The sequence below is a fragment of the Musca autumnalis genome, unplaced genomic scaffold, assembly GCF_047663935.1.
Source record: "Musca autumnalis isolate F117 unplaced genomic scaffold, ASM4766393v1 scaffold_1, whole genome shotgun sequence".
NCBI classification, from domain to species: domain Eukaryota; kingdom Metazoa; phylum Arthropoda; class Insecta; order Diptera; family Muscidae; genus Musca; species Musca autumnalis.
The window spans coordinates 350101-370857 of record NW_027411644.1 but is presented as its reverse complement, the minus strand read 5'-3'; the positions used below and the strand labels follow the sequence as shown (position 1 = coordinate 370857).

Below are 20757 nucleotides of genomic sequence, written 5' to 3'. Positions count from 1 at the left end.
AAATAATGGTCGTAGACCCATACTTATATATACCAAAATGAATGTCTCGACGATCAGAGTCGATCTGGCTATGTGTGTCCGTCCGTCTGTCCGTCTAAACCTTGTAAGCACGCTACAGGTCGCAGTTTTTATCGGATCGTCACGAAATTTTGGATGTTGGTGGGGTCCCGGAGGGGAGGAAGCCTACTGATTTTGGTGATGGTCGGATAATATTTAGGGGTCGGAAAGGGCAAAAAACTTAGGTGGATAAAAAGACAACGTTTTTTTCCAAAGCGAATATCTCAGCTTCTATATGGGGTATACCAAAAACAAAACCCGACAATGAAAGTAGAAAATATCACCTTTCAAATGATGTAAGGTAGGTGCTCGTAGGTGATCAAACAACGAAGATATCACAATAGTAGGAAATAAGTCCCCAATTTTCATTTTTGCGATTTAATTATATTGACGAATATCACAGCTTTGGTTGAAAATTTTCCAAAAGCAAAGCCTGACTATAAAAGAAGAAGATCCCGTCTTTACAATGATGCAAACTAGGTCAGCGTAGGTAACCAAATAACGGAGATATCGCAATAGTCGGTAATACATCCCATTTTTCTATTTTTTTTTTTTTGAAATCACGCTACAGGTCGCAATTTTGATCGGATCGTCACGAAAATTTGAGGGTTAATGGGGGTCTCACAGGTGAAGAAGCCTATTGATTTTGGTGACGGTCGGAAAATTTTTAGGGGTCGGAATGGGCAAACACTTAATTGGAGAAAAGTCAACATTTTATTTCAAAGCCAATATCTCTGTTTCTTTAAGAGGTATATCAAAAGCAAAACCTGGCAACGAAAGAAAGAAAATATCCCCTTTACAACGATGTAAAGTAGGTTGTCGTAGGTGGTCAAATAGCAGAGATATGGCAATAGTCGATAATGCATCCCATTTTCTGATTTTTTGTAATCACGCTACAGGTCGCAATTTTGATCGGATCGTCACAAAATTTTGGGGGTTAATGGGGGTCCCAAAGAGAAAGAAGCCTATTGATTTTGATGATTTTCGGATAATATTCAGGGGTCGGAATGGGCAAACACTTATTTGGAGAAAGGTCAACGTTTTATTTCAAAGCCAATATCTCTGTTTCTTTAAGAGGTATATCTAAAGCAATACCTGGCAAGGAAAGTAGAAAATATCACCTTTACAACTATGTAAAGTAGGTTGTCGTAGGTGGTCAAACAACAGAGATATCGCAATAGTCGGTAATCCACCCTATTTGCCGATTTTTTTGTAATCACGCTACAGGTTGCAATTTTCATTGGATCGTCACGAATTTTTTGAGTTGATGCGGGTCCCACAGAGGAAGAAGCCTATTTAGGTTGGTTATGGTCGGATAATATTCAGGAGTCGGACTAAGCGAAAAGCTTATGTGGAGAAAAGTCAACGTTTTTTTAAGCGAATATCTCCGCTTCTGGTTGGAGGATTCCAAAAGGAATACCCGTCAATGGAAGAAGAAAAGATCTTGTTTATATTGATGCAAAGTATGTTGGCGTAAGTGAGCAAACCGAGATATTGCAAAATTCAGTAAAATACCCAATTTTTCCATTTTTTATAGTCACGCTACAAGTTGGAATTTTGATGGGATAGTGACGAAATTTTAGGGGTAGATGGGGGCCCCACGGCTCACTTGTTGTTTTATGTCTTTGTTCGCAGTTTGTTGTCAAAGCGGCACACCCATTAAATTTATTGTGAAGAAAAACTCATGCGCTGAATGAATGACCTTCAAAACTCAGCAGCGCTTTCTTCCGACTGGGGGAAGTATATGCTTTTATTTATCTTAAAAATATGTTGATATATAATGCCATTTACGTACATGGAATATTATACTAATTTATTTATTTAATTTATTTATTTAAACATAAACTAACCTAAAACACAGTATTCATCATCGACTTGAAAATTGTCACTATACGAATTTATTTGCTGATGATTAGATTACTTAACAAAACAAAATGATTATTTACATACGCGAAGATTAATACTAATCTCCGGGGAAGATGTCTTAGTTCGCATTATGAAAATTAAAAACTAGTTGATGCTACATGCTTTAATGCATATTTTATCTTATTCCTTTAATTCGATTGTCCACACGCAAATTCACTCCTTTGCAAGGAATCGCGGTCGATTCTCTAAAAGTTGTCCCAATTCAATCCAGTTCATCTGGGGCCTCTTCATCAGACATGAGTGCAACGCGATCATAGCTATAGTTAACAGACGATTCATTGCCGTCTTTTCGCTGGATTGTGCAAATATTAAAACTTTTTTCCGACTTGGTCCAAAGTACTACTAACATTATTATTATCACAGAAGGTACAACAAATATCAGGAATATTGCGATGTGAAAGCTGTGAGTCGTCTGATTTGTAACTGCGTTGCCTGAGCTTCGTTCTGAAAAGTTTATACAGTACGATTCATTTGTGTGCGGCATTATCTTCAATTGGCTACCGCTGAAACATGTTTCGCATTCGGAGTTTAAGGGACCAAAGCAGTTGAAGCAACTTTTATCACACGGTTCGCAGCTCAGAGGACGCTTATTATCATCAGATGCCCCAATGCCAGATGCACCTCTGTTCCGTTTCCTTCTATCATTTGCCTGTAGTTCCTCATAGTCCATCTCGTGGCTAGTTAGATTATTGTTCGTTATGTCGTCGTGCATTTGACCCCTAGCGATGTACGTATGACTGGGACACATGTCATAGCAACGTCCTCTATAGAAAAATGTGGGCGGGGCACAAACTACATTAAAAACAGAAATTAAAATAATATTTTAAATTTAAACTTCGTTTGCATGCAAAACAATCAATCATGGAAAAGGTTCTACAACAAATCATTAAATTAAATACACTTACATAAATAATAATATATACATACATACATGAATAAACAAAAAAGTTATGAACAGTGAGCCAAAAATAGTTTTACCCGTTTTATTTTCTTTGCATTTATTTTGTTAACGACTGTCACTTTTTACAGATCTGAATTTTGTACACATGGTGAGAACCATTTAAAATTTTAATCCATCAAAGTGATATGGGTATACAAATGAATTTTTAAAGAAGGAATCACACATGGGCGAAAAAACTGTGACAGTTGCTAAGCATAACATGTATAAAACATACCGTGTAGAAACCCCTTAAGGAAAATAACATTTGTGTTTTGCACACATTTAGTGGGTGAAAACTTTTTTCGCTCACTATTTTCTGTACGTAGAGTATTGGAAAACTAGTACGAATCAGACTGTGGTTCAATTCTGTCCATGACTTTACATGACTATCCAGCATTTTGGTTATAAAAGAATTAGCACTACGATTCCATTACTCGCATTCGGCGTTATAACAAATAATATACATTGGCGAAAACATGCTTTTAAATGATGAGGAGAACATAAAAACTAAAAAAAGCAAAAATGTTAACCAGTCACCGAAAAAAAAAAATAAAAGCACTTATGTGGGTAGGTGGAGCAGCGATGAAATTGAGGGAAATGTGTGATATGCAGAAAAACTCTACTAATGTTTCATGAACCTTCTTTTGTTCCGGAAAATAAAAAAGAGCGCTCGGAAATAAAAATGAAGAGAACAATTCCAAAGAGGGAAAATATACATTAAATATGTGACTCTCACTCACCTCCTTTTCGCTATAAGTTGCTTTTATTTTTCTTTATGAACTGGTTCTCCGATACGCACTTGCTGTAATAGTATTTTTTCATCGTGAAAGATCGTGACGTGAAGCACATTTTCGCTTACCTTAGGCATACAATGGAAATGGGAAGAAGCTATTCGGCATTTCAATAAGGTTCCTCTTTATTTCGATATTTTAAAATGTGATTTCAGAATAGTTTTATATACATAATTGTTTCACAAGAAACTATTGGCGTTTATTATTGCAAACTTACAATTTATTTACTTTATTACAATTGGTTTCTTTATTACAATATATTTTTATGTTTATTATTATTTTGTTGGTATTTAATTGTTAAGTCGGTATGCATACACCGTAATAGTTTTGTTAATAGTACGTAGTATATTCCCTAGTTTACTTCAAGTTAAACAATTTGGCATTTAAGTACGCTAAGTTTCATATAAAAATAAATTATCATCTCCGCGTTATTTTGGTTTACTTGAGCTAGACTCAATTTGTGCTACGACAAGCCTACATACTTAATGCATAGATTCCATCTCCAATTTCGATACCTTTTTCGGTATTCCTTCTCGTTGGCCTATCGGAGCAACGAATTCAACGTGTAAAGACAATTGTTAGGCAAACGATACGTTAAAAATGCAACATGGAATGTGAAAACAACATCATTTCAGAGAAGGAAGTCTCGCTCAGAGCTTAATCTACGCCCTGTTTGCTTACTTTGTAGGTAGGTAAGATAAATACAGTAGTTTTGATTTTGCTGCCAATCGTTTTAGTGCGAATTTGATTTTCCTGCCAAAAAACTAAAATATTGGCATTTTTGTCAAATTTTCAATGCAAATTACACTTTTAACTGCTATTCATCTAAGTGCGAATTTTATTTAGCTACCAATAATATTTGGAAAAATGAACGCATTTTCACAGAGAAATTTGTATTTACCAGCCAAAACTAAAATCACGTCATGCGACATTTGCTAACTCATGCACAGGGTCTTTTGTACAGAAGAAAAATGTTTTATGTTGATCATTTGTAGCCAACCTATGATATTATGGAAAACAAGTAAAAAAGTATTAGTCGGCTTTGCCGACAGAGATATGCCCTCAGCATGGGCAAATTGAAACACTTTTTTCACAAAAAACTTATGTAGTTAGGGGGTTTCAAAATGTTGGTCGTATGAACCGACAAAAATGTTGATTAGGATTAAAGTTCAAAATTTTTGCGGAAAAAGTACATAAAGGAATGGACCGAAATAGACCATGGGGGTGCCATAGGGGGGTTTTACACCCTTCGGGCTGTTTTTTCAAGAATGGACTTCCCCTGAAAAAAACTTTTACCATCGTAATTGAGGCAGCGAATGTAAGTTGCTTCAACAAAAATCAAAGTGATTCAATAGCAGGTCTTAAAGTGAACTTATCCAAAATTTTGTGTGGGAGGTACGGGATGGAGTGGACAAGTATAGTCCATATTCGAACCTGATCTATATCTGTAGTGCGATTCTGTAACGTTTTTTAATAACGAACCGACATCGGTAGTTAACGAAAATATTCGGTTGATCTTTTTTAAAAGCGCAGTTGTATTTTTTAATTAAAAGTTGGGATCATATTTTGGGTTGTGGCGCTCTGTGTGGAAATTCAGCTTTGATATATGACATGACTTAAGCCCCTTCAGTGATCGTGGATCCACGTTACCGTCATTTGAGTTTATATATTCACATATTCAATTCACGCCCACATTAAATGAAATTTCTCATAGCGGAGAGTATGAAAAGTTCGAAAATCCAAGCTTATACGCCATTTTTAGCATTCTGATTGTTAGTGATGCTGAGTTAAAATCTATAAGATTATCACAGAACAAAGTAGGTTATACTAATACTATTCACGTGTTGGCCTCAATGCTAAATTAAAGCCAACGAAAGCCTCCTAGAAAGATAGTGTTACGGACATTGCTATAGGTCTTACATAGCAGTACCACACTTGAGTTCTTTTGAAGCATTAGCAAACGTTTTTCCTCTTTAGTAAGTAAAACAAAGGTTAGCGTAGTCTTCATATGTAGGATAGCATGGGGCAGCTTCGCCACTGTTGCGCCTTCGCCATCGCCGATTTAATTGATGCTACATGAAGGTGGCCTAAAGGAAATTTATGAGTTAATCGAAGATCAAAGAGAACTTTGATGATCTTTATGCAGTTTCAATAAAATCGGCGCTGGCGAAAGCACAACAGTGGCGAAGCTGACCCATGTTATCATACATATGTAGTTAACCCTTGTGTAAACGCTTTAAGAAGATTTTTCTCAATAAGGCAGAATTTACCTTGTGTACACTCCTCATTAACATAACATATGCTCATATAAAAACGCCGTTTTTAAAAGAAATCAACAAAATATTGTAATAATGTACTGTCGTTAAGACTTAACAACAACTTTTTTTTGGTTGTTAACTTAACAATAATTTTCGGTAATTAACGACAAAATTTACCGACAACAATTGTTAAAATTGGTATACAGAATAGCACTTACCGAAAATTATCGTTAACTACCGACATTCGTCGTTAATTCTATCGTTAAGGAGTTACAGAATCGCACTACTGGTAGATATTATGAGAATGTGTAAAGTGTGGACCAAATCGGTCACTCCCATCAAGAGTTATCGTGCGCACAATTTTTCCGAATATTTTTGAACTTTTGTGGGGTAGGTACCTGAAGGAGTGGACCGATATGGCTTATCTACGAACTTAAACTAAGTTTGGAAACAATATTACGAAGGCCAAATTTTGGCCGGAATCGGCATTATCTTGCGCTTCCACCCATAAACATGGTGTCATAGGGCTTGTTCTTCAACTTTCAAGCTATTTTTCAGGAAGTATGGACTTGCACCTTGTACCTTCGTATACGGGACAGTGAATACAAGATGTTACAACAAAAACCAAGGCGATTCGTGAGCAGGTCCTAAACTTAACTTTTCCGAAATTTTGTGTGGGAGGTACTCGAAGGAGTTTACCGATTGAGTCCATATTGGAACCTCATCTAAGTCTGGTCTGGTAGGTAAATTTCATAATGTGCAAAGTAATGACCAAATCGGTAACTTCCTTCAAGAGTTATTAGTCCGGTCAAAATAGACATGCGTATAAGGGGGAAATAGCAAAAATTCCCACAAAGCTGAATTTTGGTGGAGAGCTAGGGTTGGCCATTAGAAGCAACGTCCTAAAAGTCCCCATCGATCCCATGTGTGCAAAACAAGTTATTCGGGATCAAAGGTCATTTTTGGAGGCATTATTCAGTTTTTTTAATTTTTCTCAAAAACGGTAAGACTTAGCAAAAGCCGGCTAAAGTAAAAGTAGATTTAATAATTCTCTAAAAGAGTGGTCTTTATGGTTCTTAAAAAAGACTTACCATTTTCGAGATATCGCGATCTAAAGGTCAAATAAAAAATTAGCCGCCTAAGTGCATTATGAGGCGAACCGGTTAAAGTAACGACACTATGTGTTAGTTACTTTCGTAAGCTTTCAAACGATATCCACTTTGCAGTAATCGGTTCTGTAGAACCGGGTCTAACCCGGTTTTTAAATTGGGCCTTTCGGGTCGAATAACCGGTGAACCGGATCAGCAACCGTTGAAAATTATACATTTCCGTAATCAGCGCAACACACCCTATCTTCGGACAAAACATGAAAAAAACCGGAGAGTGTTCTTTGGGGTCGTTCCCGTTGGGCTTTCGATTATACATGTGGGTTAAATGGGCTATTTTTGCATAAAATTACTCTAACATTGAATAACTCTACTAAACACGCTCCGATTTTGTTGGATTTTTTTTTAGAAGATAGCTATAATTTCGCTCTTCAAGAAAATATATATTTTTTTGGGGGACAGACCCGATTACTTCGCTTATTTTAGCCGGTTTTTCTGAATACGTGCATATTTCCATTATAAGTGCATAAAAATCATGTGTTTTTTAGAACAGCTATATCTCAAGAATGGTTCCTTCTATTAAAAAATTATAAAGGTCAAACTTGTAGATAATTTTTCTGTCTACAATATTTACTTTAGTCACATTTTGATTAGATCAACCGTTATCAAAAAATAAATCCGAAAACCTAAAAACCCTTAAAATTTGACCTTTGACCCCGAATAATTTTTTTTGCACACATGGGATCGATGGGGACTTTTAGGACGTTGATTCTAATGGCAAACCCTAGCTCTCCACCAAAATTCAGCTTTGTGGGAATTTTTGTTATTTCAATGTCTATTTTGACCGGACTATATCGTACGCACAAATTTTCCGAACATTTTCGAACTTTTGTGGGGGAGGTACCGGAAGGAGTGGACCGATATAATCCATCTTTGAACTTGAACTAAGTTTGGACAAAATATTACGAAAGCCAATTTTTGGACCGAATCGGCAAATACGTTCGAGGATTATCTTGCGCTCCAACCATTACACACGGTGTCATAGGGCTTTTTGTAACTTTCAGGCTATTTCCTCAGGAAGTATGGACTTGCCCCTAATGAAACTTACAGCGTCAAATCAAAGCGATTCGAGACCAGGTCCTAAACTGAACTTTTCCGAAATTTTGTGTGGGACGTACCCGAAGGAGTGGACCGATTGAGTCCATATTGAAACCTCATCTAAGTATGGTAGAAATTACACGATGTGCAAAGTATGGACCAAATCGGTTATTCCCTACAAGAGTTATCGTGCGCACAAGTTTTGCGACAATTTTTGAACATTTGTGGGGGAGGTACCTGAAGGAGTGGACCTATATGGCCCATCTTCGAACTTAAATCGAATCTGGACAAAATAATTCGATACCCGAATCTGAAAAAGCTGAAATTATTTTACAACAATAAAATAATACACATCTCAACAAAACTGTCAATGTGGATCTAATAATAATTAATAATAATTATTAATTATTCCACAAACATCCCAGAAGGGACAAGGAAGACTTCTCTCATATCACATCTGCAGGTTCAAGGCATATTTATTGCGTCACTTGCAGGTTGTTGCAATAATACAAAGAAAAAGTTAACATCACTTTCTTTGAAACAGAAATTGAATGATAGATGTGGAGGCAAATATAACGATAATAATTGTTATTTAATTCCATTTTGGTTCTTTCAGCTGATGCAAAATAATCTTTTTGATTATATATTTTTATTTTTTTCACTATTCCTCTCCAAACAGTTTTCGGATATCAAGAAATCTGAAGGTGAATATTACATGAAGAGCCAATTCTTTGGCAGGTGAACGAATCGGATAACTGCCACTTTTTGGCAGCTAGAAATATTAAAGATAAGTGCGAAATTCGCTTTGCTGCCACAAAATGCGTGCAAAACTTGTTTTGGCAGCTAAGTCAAAACTACTGTAGTACTAAACAAAGGCGCACGTCGCACGGCGAACGGAGCTAGTATAAAAGATAGGACTATTTGTATACATTGCTAGGTTATGAGTGCTTATTTGTGACCGCATCTCGACAAAAACAAAACTAACGACTGAACAAAATATACTTTAATATTGCTATAGTTTATAACATAGATATGTGGGTTTGGTTAGAGCAGTATTCATTACAAAAGCAAACTATTGTAATTGCACTGCAATAGGAATTGTCTAAAAACAAAAAATATAAACCTATTTTATTGCACACAAGTACGAGTAAGTATCCGCGGATAACATAAATAATAATATGTAATATAAAATTGGATATGTTTCATCTAGTGAAGAAAGCTGGCAGGAATCATAACATTGTCACAGAAAAATACAATAATTGTTCCACAAACATTCCAGAAGGGACAAGGGATGCTTCTCTCATATCAAGGGCTGTTCCCGTACGCATATAAGCTCAATGATATGGGAGCTACTGTTTAAGATACCACTTGTAGATAAGTTTTACATGGCTGAAATACTCTTGAAATGTAGTCGAACTTTACCCTGAAAAACGCTGGCAAGAATCATAACGTGGTCAGAGAAAAATAAAAATGTAAGTAATCTGACACTGCAAAATCTAAACACTAATATACTAATTGTGCTATACATTTTAATTATTTCATTTCCTCATTTGTCCTTTTCCTTTTTAATACGCACGAGAGAGTTGACATACCAATTTGCTACAGGAGCAAAACGTTCCTACAAAGAATAGTATCGATATTTTGAAGCGTTTTTTGCCTCAAAATAGGGAACATTGGTGGTGCCTCTTCTATGTGGGCTATATACTAAATAACAAAAAAATTTCTAATTGCCATATCTTTATATTTGATCGTAGAATTATGAATTTGAGAATGGGAGCTTATTAATTGGCAATCATAATTGCATGACGCTACTTTCCAATTTGCATTATTTGTAAAAAATGTCTTGCACTGTGAATTGCATTTACTTATTACTGGTATTGACAAAAAAGAACCAAAAACAGACAAAAATTCTTTAGATATGTCGAATTAGTGAAGTGTGTTTATAAATATTAATTTTAAAATTATTTTTTTTTTATTTAATTTCGTGAATGCAATTTTCAGCGTACAGTGTGGCCACAAAGTTTTGAATGCGTGCATTTTGAAAGCGTTTATAAAGATAGTCCTTTCCTAGATATCGGCGGGTTATTCTTAAGTCCATGTTTAGACGTTCAAACTGGAGAGGCAACTTTTCTTCTCAATTTCTTTTAAAATTTCCTTGAAGTTTAGACACGCAAATAATGTTTGTGTCAAATTTCTGATTCTTCTTCACACTCATTTTCTTGTTTGATCATTCAAAGGCAATACTAAGGCGATAATGTTTATAGAAATTATATTAAAGTTCATTAAAAATAAAATAAGTACATATGTATATGTTTACTATTAATTTTTTTTAAAGATAATCTTTCGTTCAATTTATTTTTCATCACAAAAGTTTTTAATTCAAATGTATGCGTTGTTGTTTATTTGCTGGCGGAGAAAATAAAATGAAAGAAAATGCAAAAAATCTACAAAGAATAACGAAGCAAAACAGAATTTGCGAGTGCAGGGGTGTGTGTACCCCCTCTTATTCCTCTCTGCTCCCTCGTCCATAAACTCAATTTTCTTTCCCATTAACTTTGAACGTCTAAACATCGACTAACGAAAATTCACCGTGCGTTTTGTCTTTACGCCGCTTCAACTTAAAGGAGAAAGCGAAACAATTCACGGAGAATTAACGTTCAGAATAACCCCCATCATTAATAAGAAAAGGGTCCAGACTTCTATCATTCTTCATTTTATGGTTTTAAATTCTCGGCTAAATTCGAAAACAATTCATTAGGAGCGACTGGTAACGAAACCGTGTCTGAATGTTTGATCATGCAAACCGTGATGTTTGGTATTCTCCAAATCTGTATGTATACATAACAAGTGAGTGGAATAGAATAATGAACTAAACAAAATGCGCATTTACCATGTGGTGCCGTGAGCCATCTGATGCCTTCTCTTGCTGTTAAACAATCGTTAGTGAGGTTACACAGGAGGCGAATCTAGGCCTTAAGGTGCGAACACAATGAGAAATGCATCCTTATCATGTAAAAGAATAAAGAAATACAATATCGCATTTTAGTTAGGTAGTACCTCCCCCCTTTATTCTTTTACATTAAATTGAGCTTGAAGTGAAGTAAGGGACATATTTCATTGGCTCAATGATATGGGACCTCTAATATTTGCAGAAATATACATATTTTTGGTAGGACTGAAATATTTTTCTTAATTGAATTAATTGACTATCATGACCTAAGAAGTTAGTATTGAAAAATGATATCTAGCGAAGTCCACACACAACCATCCAATATGCTACGATCGTTTCGCTGGTGGTTAATTCAGCTCATCAGGCATATCAGATGTGGTGCTTGACAAAGGCTGAGTTTAAAAACCTCCCCTTTATATGTACTAAACTTATTGCAAATTTGCAGCTGTGAAGTATTTTTGAAGCCTTTTTACTATCAAGTCAACCTAGTGTCTCTGGCCTTCCTAGAATATTTTTCATGAAAACACAAGACACAACAAACCAAAAATTAAGCTCAATTACTTTCCAAATTAAAAAAATCATGTTTCAATCATCAGCAAATTGCAAACCTACCTTCTTTAATTTAGGAATCAATAACCAAAGTTTGAGTAACATAATATTTTTAAGGTTTACCTTTACGTATATCAGCTGGAATAGCACGACTTAAGAAACAAAAATCATCAATTACACTGGTAATCTACTTTTCATGAATCTTTTAGAAGTGAGGAATATGGACCTCAAGTAAGACAAATGTTCGTAAAAATGTGGCACCTATTTTCACTGCTGCTAACTTTATGTAGATGATATTGATTAATTTTGCCAAACGACATAAAACTATAAGCATTGCAATTTGGGTATTGCCCCAACCACACGTTTTTACTTTATACAGAATTACCGAAACAAAAACTCTCACCTCAACATCCAATTCTTATAAAGCCAATTTTCTAGGTAATGTATCTATTACATCAGATTTAGAAGTCCTAGAAATTTGTGTTCGAAGATTCTTGCACACATACGTACATTAGACAACCATTGTTTCCGTAGTAGTATTGTTTACTTATGTACTTCCATGTCGTCAGCTTCTGACGGTATTTAAAAAATTAATTTTGTTGGTTCTAAAATTTGATTCTATATAATATTTAAACTTATTTCTATACGTATGTATATAATTTGTTGGCTAAGTTATAACTAAGTTATTGTTTACTCTGTACATGGTATCTAATGGCTAACATTTCCCAATTAGCTTATTGTTAGAGACATTGGTGTAAATAATTATCTCTTTCGAATGACATTGGTATTAAAAAGTATGTAGGAATATATTATTGTGAAAAAGGACAAACCTAAACACCGGAGATTTATTGTAGCTTTCAGGCAACTTGTATTTGTGCGGTCGTGATTCATCGTACCGGATTCACTGAGCTGAAAAAGAAACAAGAACATATTAGTGACAAGTCATAATTTTGACAACGCTTATCTCTTCTATATAAAATGATGTAGCACCAGGAATAAAATTATGTTATTTTATATGTATAACGAAATCGATTTCAACATTGATGAAATCGGTGACTTAGCATAATGTACATACTTCAGAACAGGGAAACAAATACCGTTATATCTAACCTTTTGGGGACGAAAGCAGGGTCGTAGTTTGAGTTATGGATATATGATTTTTTTTTGTGGAGACATCAGGAATAATGTTGTTCATGAATGAACTAGTTCAATTGAACGATTAATTGAAAAGAGCGTATGAACTAGATCATTCGATATAGTTGATTATAGTTCATTAGTTCACCGAACTAGAATCAGTCGGTGACCGTATGATCAACCAACGAAGGCACGATTCACAATCTAGTTCAACATGTCGTTCACAAATACATGAAGTGACGCCGTCGTCTGTGTTATGTGATGCCTTCGTAATGTGTTATGTTTGTTTATCGGGCATGTTCTGGAATTTTCACCGTACATCCATTTCACATCACACATGCATTTCACCTGTGAAAGCAATTGTGTTTCTGTATTTCACGTGAAAAGAGCTTCATATTTCACGAAAGAACTTTGGAAAGCTTTATTAAAGCTTTCAATTTTATCATTATCAATGGAAAAATATCAGTGTGTGTTGGCGCATCAACGAATACACATGCATGTTTGGGTAACCTGCAAACCAATCGTAACGACATCGTAACGAAATCGGAACAAAATTCGGACGCTACGTCCGCCGTCGGATCCGAAATCGTAACGATATCTTAAAGAAAGTTGTATGAAGTGGGTGACATAATTTCGGAACGAAATCGGATCAATTTCGTTCAGAATTCGGAGCGAAATCGGAAGAAAATCCTTGGGAAATTTCTCCGAATTTTCGTACAGATTTCTGAACGATTTCGGAATAATCGGGCATGTTCTGGCATTCACCTCTGCACCTCACGTGTATCGAACACACCTAAAGCTGTTCTGCAACACACTTTACACCTAATTGGGGTGTATTCCTCACACTGTAATTTTGATGGCGTGAGCTGAGTGAATCCTTATTTTTTAAAGAAACTAATTGCAAATTCCTACAAAAAACTGCATAGGACTAACATTTAATGTGTTTTCTATGAGTATTTAAAAAAATATTTAATTTTCTTAACACAATATGATTTAAAAATGTATTTTTTCTTAAAGCACCAAATTCAACATGTACGCGTTCTTGTAGAAGTTCGTTTCTTTGTTTACGCCTGTTTCGTAAGCAATCAAAAGAACAAAGCGTACATACCCACACACGCATGTGTATTCGTTGATGCGCCAACACAGACTGATATTTGTTCATTGTTAATGATAAAGTTTGAAAGCTGTAATTAAGCTTTCCAAAGTTCTTTCGTGAAATATGAAAGCTCTTTTCACGTGAAATACAGAACATCAATTGCTTTCACAGGTGAAGTGCATGTGTGATGTGAAATGGATACACGGTGAATTCCAGAACATGCCCGTACGTCGTATGAACATCTGAGATACTTTCCGAATCTTCGTAAAGATTTCTGAACGATTTTGGAATAATGTCGTATGAACAATTTTGCTTCCGAAATTGTTTCGATGTGTCGGACATCCGACATTTGGTTTGCTGGGTATTTACGATTTGTTCGTTTAATTGTTTACGAGATATGTTGAATTTTAGTCCTATTTGCAATTAGTTTCCTTAAAAAATAAGGATACACTCAGCTATCGCCATCAAAATTACAGTGTGAGGTTTACACCCCCGACTAGCTGTAAAGTGTGTTGCAGAACAGCTTTAGGTGTGTTCGATACACGTGAGGTCCAGAGGTGAATGCCAGAACATGTCCGTATGTATTGGATCTTAGAAAATGAAGATTTCTACAAAATCATAAAGACAACATATTACAATATGTCGAATCCATTACCTATTCAATGTGCCTTCTTTTGGATAAAAAAGGGAAAAAAGTAAAAAGAAACGTACAGACTCAAAGATTTTTTCGCAATGACAATTTCTACATACACAACATAAGTTTTTTTTGCCAGTCAACTAAATGAAGGACGTTTTTTCTTAAATTAATACTAACTTAATCTCTCTTTATGAATGTAATAAAAATATCTAAATATAATATTGCTTATGTCTGCAGTATTCCCCCATTGGCTTAACTTCATCATTACTTCCTTTACAGAGAGTAATGTTTACAAAACGCACTGACAGCAATCATATGATGGATTCTTCAACAAAAACAAAACAAACATAAATATACTATTTTATATTATATTATTTCATTGTTTATTCCTATTTGTTGTATGTATGCGTTTTCATCAAGCGAACGATTAAGAACCGGTGAACGATTTTGATCCGAATGATTGAACTGGATAGTGAACTATGAACTAGATTACTGAACTAGTTCAGTTAAAAGAGGTCATCTATTGAACTGGATCTTTCAAATGAACTAGATTGTACTAATCTAAGCAGGAACTAGTGTTATATCTTTGTACGCCGTTGTTTAAGTTTATTTTTGAGATGAGGATTATTTTCGTAAAGCATTTCGAACTTCTAACTCGCTTCCTTCGCAGTCCTTTTCGTCCTTTAATTAAATAACTGTAATATCAGTACCACAAGAGGTAATTTTCAGCTTCAAAATGTTACGCTCGGAAGATTTTAGGTACTATTCCTAAAGATACGTAACCGACATCGTCTTCTTTTAGGGATCCTTTATCACATTTACCCGGCACACACAACCTGTTATCTATGTATTCATCCTCTGATATTGCGAAGAATAAGAATAAGAGGGGAACTCAAATACCCAGACACTTCAAATTCTATTGGAATTTCAGAAAACAGTACTCCAGACATTTCAGAGCCAGATGTAATGCAGGTGCATCGCATTCAAACTAATCTACTCAAACGCAGAATGAACGCTCAAAAACAAACAGTATTATATATATAAGTGCTTTAAATAATTATAAAAAGCTGGTACTATACCAATTTATATGAAAATCAGAACGGTCATAACCGGACTTGGTCGCAAGCAAACCGGATAACCCATATTCAATTGTGTGTGTAAATTGTTGAAAGTGTATGGATGTATTTGTGGACTTTTGATACATTGAGAAAATCAAAATATTATTGATTTGAAAGTATTCATAACGAATTCTGGACAAATTTCTTCCAAAACTGACTAAAAACGTCTGCTGCAGGAACATAGTCATGATGTGTTCCTGCAATATGCACAAGAAGAATGAGTTTTTCAAAACAATAGCATACTTTTGTAATATATGGACACTAAAATCTTCGGATCCACCAATTGTGCTTCAATTGATAATAATTGAAATCCATGAATTATACTGAGCCTAGTTTTAATGCATCGAGAACTGATAGTCTACGTTTGTACTACATATACAGCGCTTATGTTTTAAATTAAAATAGTATATATACCTTCTGCATATCACGCCATTGACTTTCAGAGTCATATTCAACGTCGTTACGTTCTGCTTCAGCAGCAAATGAGTTCAACTTGTTCGAATTTAAAGGGAAAGGATCATCAGGCTGAGCTGGTTCTTCAGTGCCATAGAAAATTAAATCCCACTGTGTTATTTGAGCTGAAAAAAACATTCATTAGTGAAAATAGTAAATATAAATATATTGAATACTAATAATACCATGCAGCAATTCGACAACACAAAAACATTAACTAATTAATATCTACATATTATTACATAATAAAATCAATAAATACGTCACATATGGAGTGTTGAAATGCGTTTGATTGTGTGGGTACAAGCATAACATAGTCCAATTTACGAGCCATCCAACGACTTCTCAATTTAATAGTAAACATGTTCTTTTATATGTCTACATTGAATTAAAACAAGTAAGAAAGTCTCAGTCAGCTGAGCCGACAGAGATATACCCTCAGCCACGTACCCGAAGAAAACAGTTAACACAATACTTCTGTAGGTTTTTTAGCTGTTGGAAAAATTTTCCAGGATGGAAAGGGCCGCAAAAAACTACATGTTGCAACAAAATTCAAATTGATCCAAGACGAGTGCATTTTTTCCAAACTTTGGGTAGGGTGTACCCGTAGGAGTGATCCGATGTAGTACATATTCGGACCTAATACAAATCTGTAGGAAATATTTTTTCCTTTATTAGTCTATGGATATTTTCCTTACCGACTATATAATTAAAAATGTTGTACTTAATTTTTTGAATTTAAATATAATACAATTTTACTTTTCAATTTACAAAGTTTGAGCTAAATGGATTTCTCTCTTAAAGAGTTATTTTACACATTAGCCAGTTTAGGTGGTGCCGGTGGGATTTTCTTGACCTTTTTGGGTCATTATCTCAGGAAGTATGGACTTGCCCACGAAAACACGTCGAATTACAACGTCGTAACAGCGACCGCAAGTGCAGCCTGCTGCATCACAAATTAATAAGATCAGAGAGGAGTTGTTAAACTATACTTTTTCCAAATTTTGTGTGGGAAGTACCCAAATGACTGGACCGATATAGTCCATATTAGAACCCGATCTATGCCTGAAAGTAATACTACCAATAGCAAAGTTTGGCTCAATTCGGTTACTCCCTCCTAGAATTATCATACCTACAATCTTTGCGAAAAATTTTGAACCTTTGTGGGGGAGGTACCGGATGGAGTGGACCGATATGGTCTATCTTCGAACTTTAACTAAGTTTGGACAAAATATTGAAAGACCCAAAATTTGAACCAAATATGTTGATCCGTTCGAGAGTTATTGTGCGCTCTAACTACGACACATGGTATTATATGGGTTGTTTGCTGTTTTCGTGCTGATGTCTGAGGAAGTGTGGACTTGCTGCTGAAAAAAATTATATCGCCGTAATGGGGGTAGTGAATACAAGTGGCTGCAACAAAAATCAAAGCGATTCGAGAGCAGGCCTTAAACTGCACTTAAGCAAAATTTTGTGTGGGGGGTACCCGAAAGAGTGGACCAATAGGGTCCATATTGGAAACTCAGAAACTCTGGTAGAAATGTCACGAAGTGCAAAGTATGGACTAATTCGGTTACTCCCTTCAAGAGTTATCGTGCGGGCAATTTTTCCGAACATTTTTGAATTTTTATGGGGGAGGTACCTGAAGGAGTGGACCGATATGGCCCATCTTCGAACTTAAATCAAATCCGGACAAAATATTTCGATACCCAAAATTTGAACCGAATCGATTGATCCGTTCGAGAGTTATCGTGCGCACCAGCCAGCCAGACAGACAGACGGACAGACAGACAGACGGACGGACATTGCTAGATCGACTCAAAATTGTCTGAAACGGATATCGTACAAACATACTTGGGGTCTAAAACCATTATTTCGATGAGGTACATTTTTGGTCGTATCAAAGTGTAAATACCCTCTTTAGCCTAAAGGCTGAGGGTATAAAAAACAACAAGTAAATTTGCCACATTTACATATGACCCCCGTGGGGATTGCTAGATCCTGTATCAGGACCCTCCCATTGGCGAAGCCCAACTTATCTTAATGACAAGTGGGGTATCGAGAAAATAAAATACTTGGGGGTGACCAAACACTAGCCTAATGAACCTAGTCAGGAACCTGAATGAGTTAGAATGAGTACCACTGAAGGTCGTTTGGCGTAACCAAGTTTAAAACGACTACCGAACACCGAATAGTGGATGACGGTATTGGAGCAATGAATACTACCACTGCGTCTGTTCCTACATTGGGCGACAGTGAACAACGCCGTAACTCCTGTTGAACGGCTGCAGCTATATATGGAAAACTACAAACCCTTCAGAAGGAAACGGTAAACCACTGAAGTAATATCCCTAGAAAGTCATATAATAATTAATATGGAAACAACAGAAGAAACACGGCGCTCAGTCTCCGGCTAAGAATCCTCGGAGGTAAAATAAAAAAGATATTAAAAATAGGAACGTGGAATGTTAGAAGCTTAATAACTGGAAGATGGAAAGCTTAATAACACTATAAGCGAAATGAATGGATTAAATATAGATATTCTCGGAATAAATGGAACATGGTAGATTAGGAAGCACAGAAAGGGTGTGGCAATAATAGTATAGAATTATATTGCGGAATGTGTAACAGGATTCATCCAAAATTCCGACAGAACAATGATAAAAATATATTCAAAACCTATTAATATAAACAATATGCATGGTTTACGCCCTTACATCTGATTCTAGTATTGATGAAATCGAAGTATTCTACGCAGAAATCGAGAAGTTGCTCAAAAACACCAAACCTCATGCAATATTTATTATACAAGGAGATTTTAATGCAAATGTTCGAACACTGCACATTTAAGTCCTTAACACGTTCTCGGACGCAAACAAATTCAGAGAGGTGAAAAAAATGACACCCAATTATTTTCGAAATTAGTTTTTTTGTTTTTATTTATTAATTATTGATTATTATTATAATTTTTAATTTATTATAGAATGTATCTTGTTGAAATAAATCGTATTATAAATATTAAACACCAAAACTCAAGATTGTATACAAGTAAATGAACAAAAATGTATACAAGCAAATGAACAAAAATTGGCTGACAATGTGAATGCTATAGCATTCACGTCATTTTGCATCGGAATGCTATAGCATTCACGTTTCACCTTACTTTTCAACTTCTAGTTATCTAGTGGTCATAAAATAACTAGAAATTGAGTGCGACATGCCCTTGTAAAAATAATGGGGAGGAAAGGGGGTTTGTGAGTAGTTACGGCTGCCAAAAATCCCTTACAAAACCCATGATTTTGGGAGGACTTTTTTTGCTGGGTGGTGCAATGGTATGCACACCCGCCTTGCAGGCTGAAGGTCGTGGGTTCGATTCCCCGGTCAGTCAACATCGAACAATTTTCAACGGTGGCAAAATACCCCTCAGTAATGTTGGCGACATTTTCTGAGTATTTCAGCCTTGTACAACTTCTGTACAAGTGGTGTCTTAGACACGTCGTTCTGACTCGGCGATAAACAGTATGTCCCATATCATTGAGCTAATATGAATCGGGGTGCACTCATTGATATGAGAGAAGTCTCCCCTGAGGAACAATTATATATATATATGAAGAAAAGACAAAATTTTTTAGTTTTCCATAAATAAAAATTAAAATTTTTTTTTAAGCTACATGAATGATTTTTGGTACATACATTGGGAAAAAAATCCCATTCTTAAATCTGTTGGAGATACTAATTTTGGTTGTTGCGCGCAAAAGTTATGGCGGTTTCAATTCGGATAAAAAGAAAAAAATCTTTAAAAGACTCTAATCATTATATTGAGAAACTCTCTTAATTAGGGGCTCCCTACATACTATATGGTTACTGAGGTCCCATAACTTTAGTGAAAAAGTTGTAAATTTTCGCGGAAATTAGGAAAGCATTCAAAACAATTGGTAGTTTACAACTTGTTCTAATAAAATTCAAGCTGTTTATGCATCTGAAAAATATATAAAAAATATGTACCTAATCTAAACATCGCGAAGATTCAAATGAAACCAAAACTATACAAATCCGTTTAGCGGTTTGCATATTATAGCAAAAAACAAAAAATATATTGAGGAAATTTATAAAATTTTTTTAAGAGAAAATATTTATTAAAATTTATTTTGTGAGTTAGTTGAACAAACTGTAAGAAAAATAGGTCGGACTTTTTCTTCTATTTTAGTTAAATTCCACGCAATAAATCACATTTTTTATTCTAATCACTTCTCGAAAACACGCTAACATCTAGCAGAAGATATGGATATCTTTCAAATAAATGTTGGGTTCCTTTAAATGGGGTATAATCTTGAAATAAAATTGTATCGGGTAATGTTCATTTTGAAATGCGTGTAAATCGCGAAATCCTCAAAATCACTTGATGCGCATGCGGTTTACCAATACAGCGAATTCTTCTCTTTTAATTTGTACACATTTGCCAGGATTTACTTTGGCCGCTAAGATGTAGCATCGTCTGCAGTTTAGTGTGCAACAAACTGTATTACGCTTATATTTTGCACAAAGTGCATACACTTTTTATGCGCATCCGATTTCACTATCAACCGTGAAAAAATACATCGATCTAAACATATTTCAATAAAATCCATCAAGAACCGTGGATGT

The 20757-nt window shown here is 35.3% G+C and overlaps 1 protein-coding gene across 4 annotated transcripts in view; it reads right to left on the bottom strand.

Annotated features, from left to right (window-relative positions):
- Positions 1-1747: 1747 nt before the first annotated feature.
- LOC141400205 (furin-like protease 1) overlaps positions 1748-20757 on the bottom strand; it is a 161216-nt gene continuing 142206 nt past the window's right edge. For all 4 annotated transcript variants that reach the window (XM_073979688.1, XM_073979739.1, XM_073979678.1 and 1 more), the window contains 3 exons: positions 16075-16238; positions 12506-12584; positions 1748-2775 (listed from right to left, as the gene is read on the bottom strand). In XM_073979688.1, coding sequence (XP_073835789.1) covers positions 2186-2775; positions 12506-12584; positions 16075-16238 — 833 coding nt within the window. In that variant the 3' untranslated portion in view covers positions 1748-2185. The remainder of the gene's footprint in view (positions 2776-12505; positions 12585-16074; positions 16239-20757) is intronic.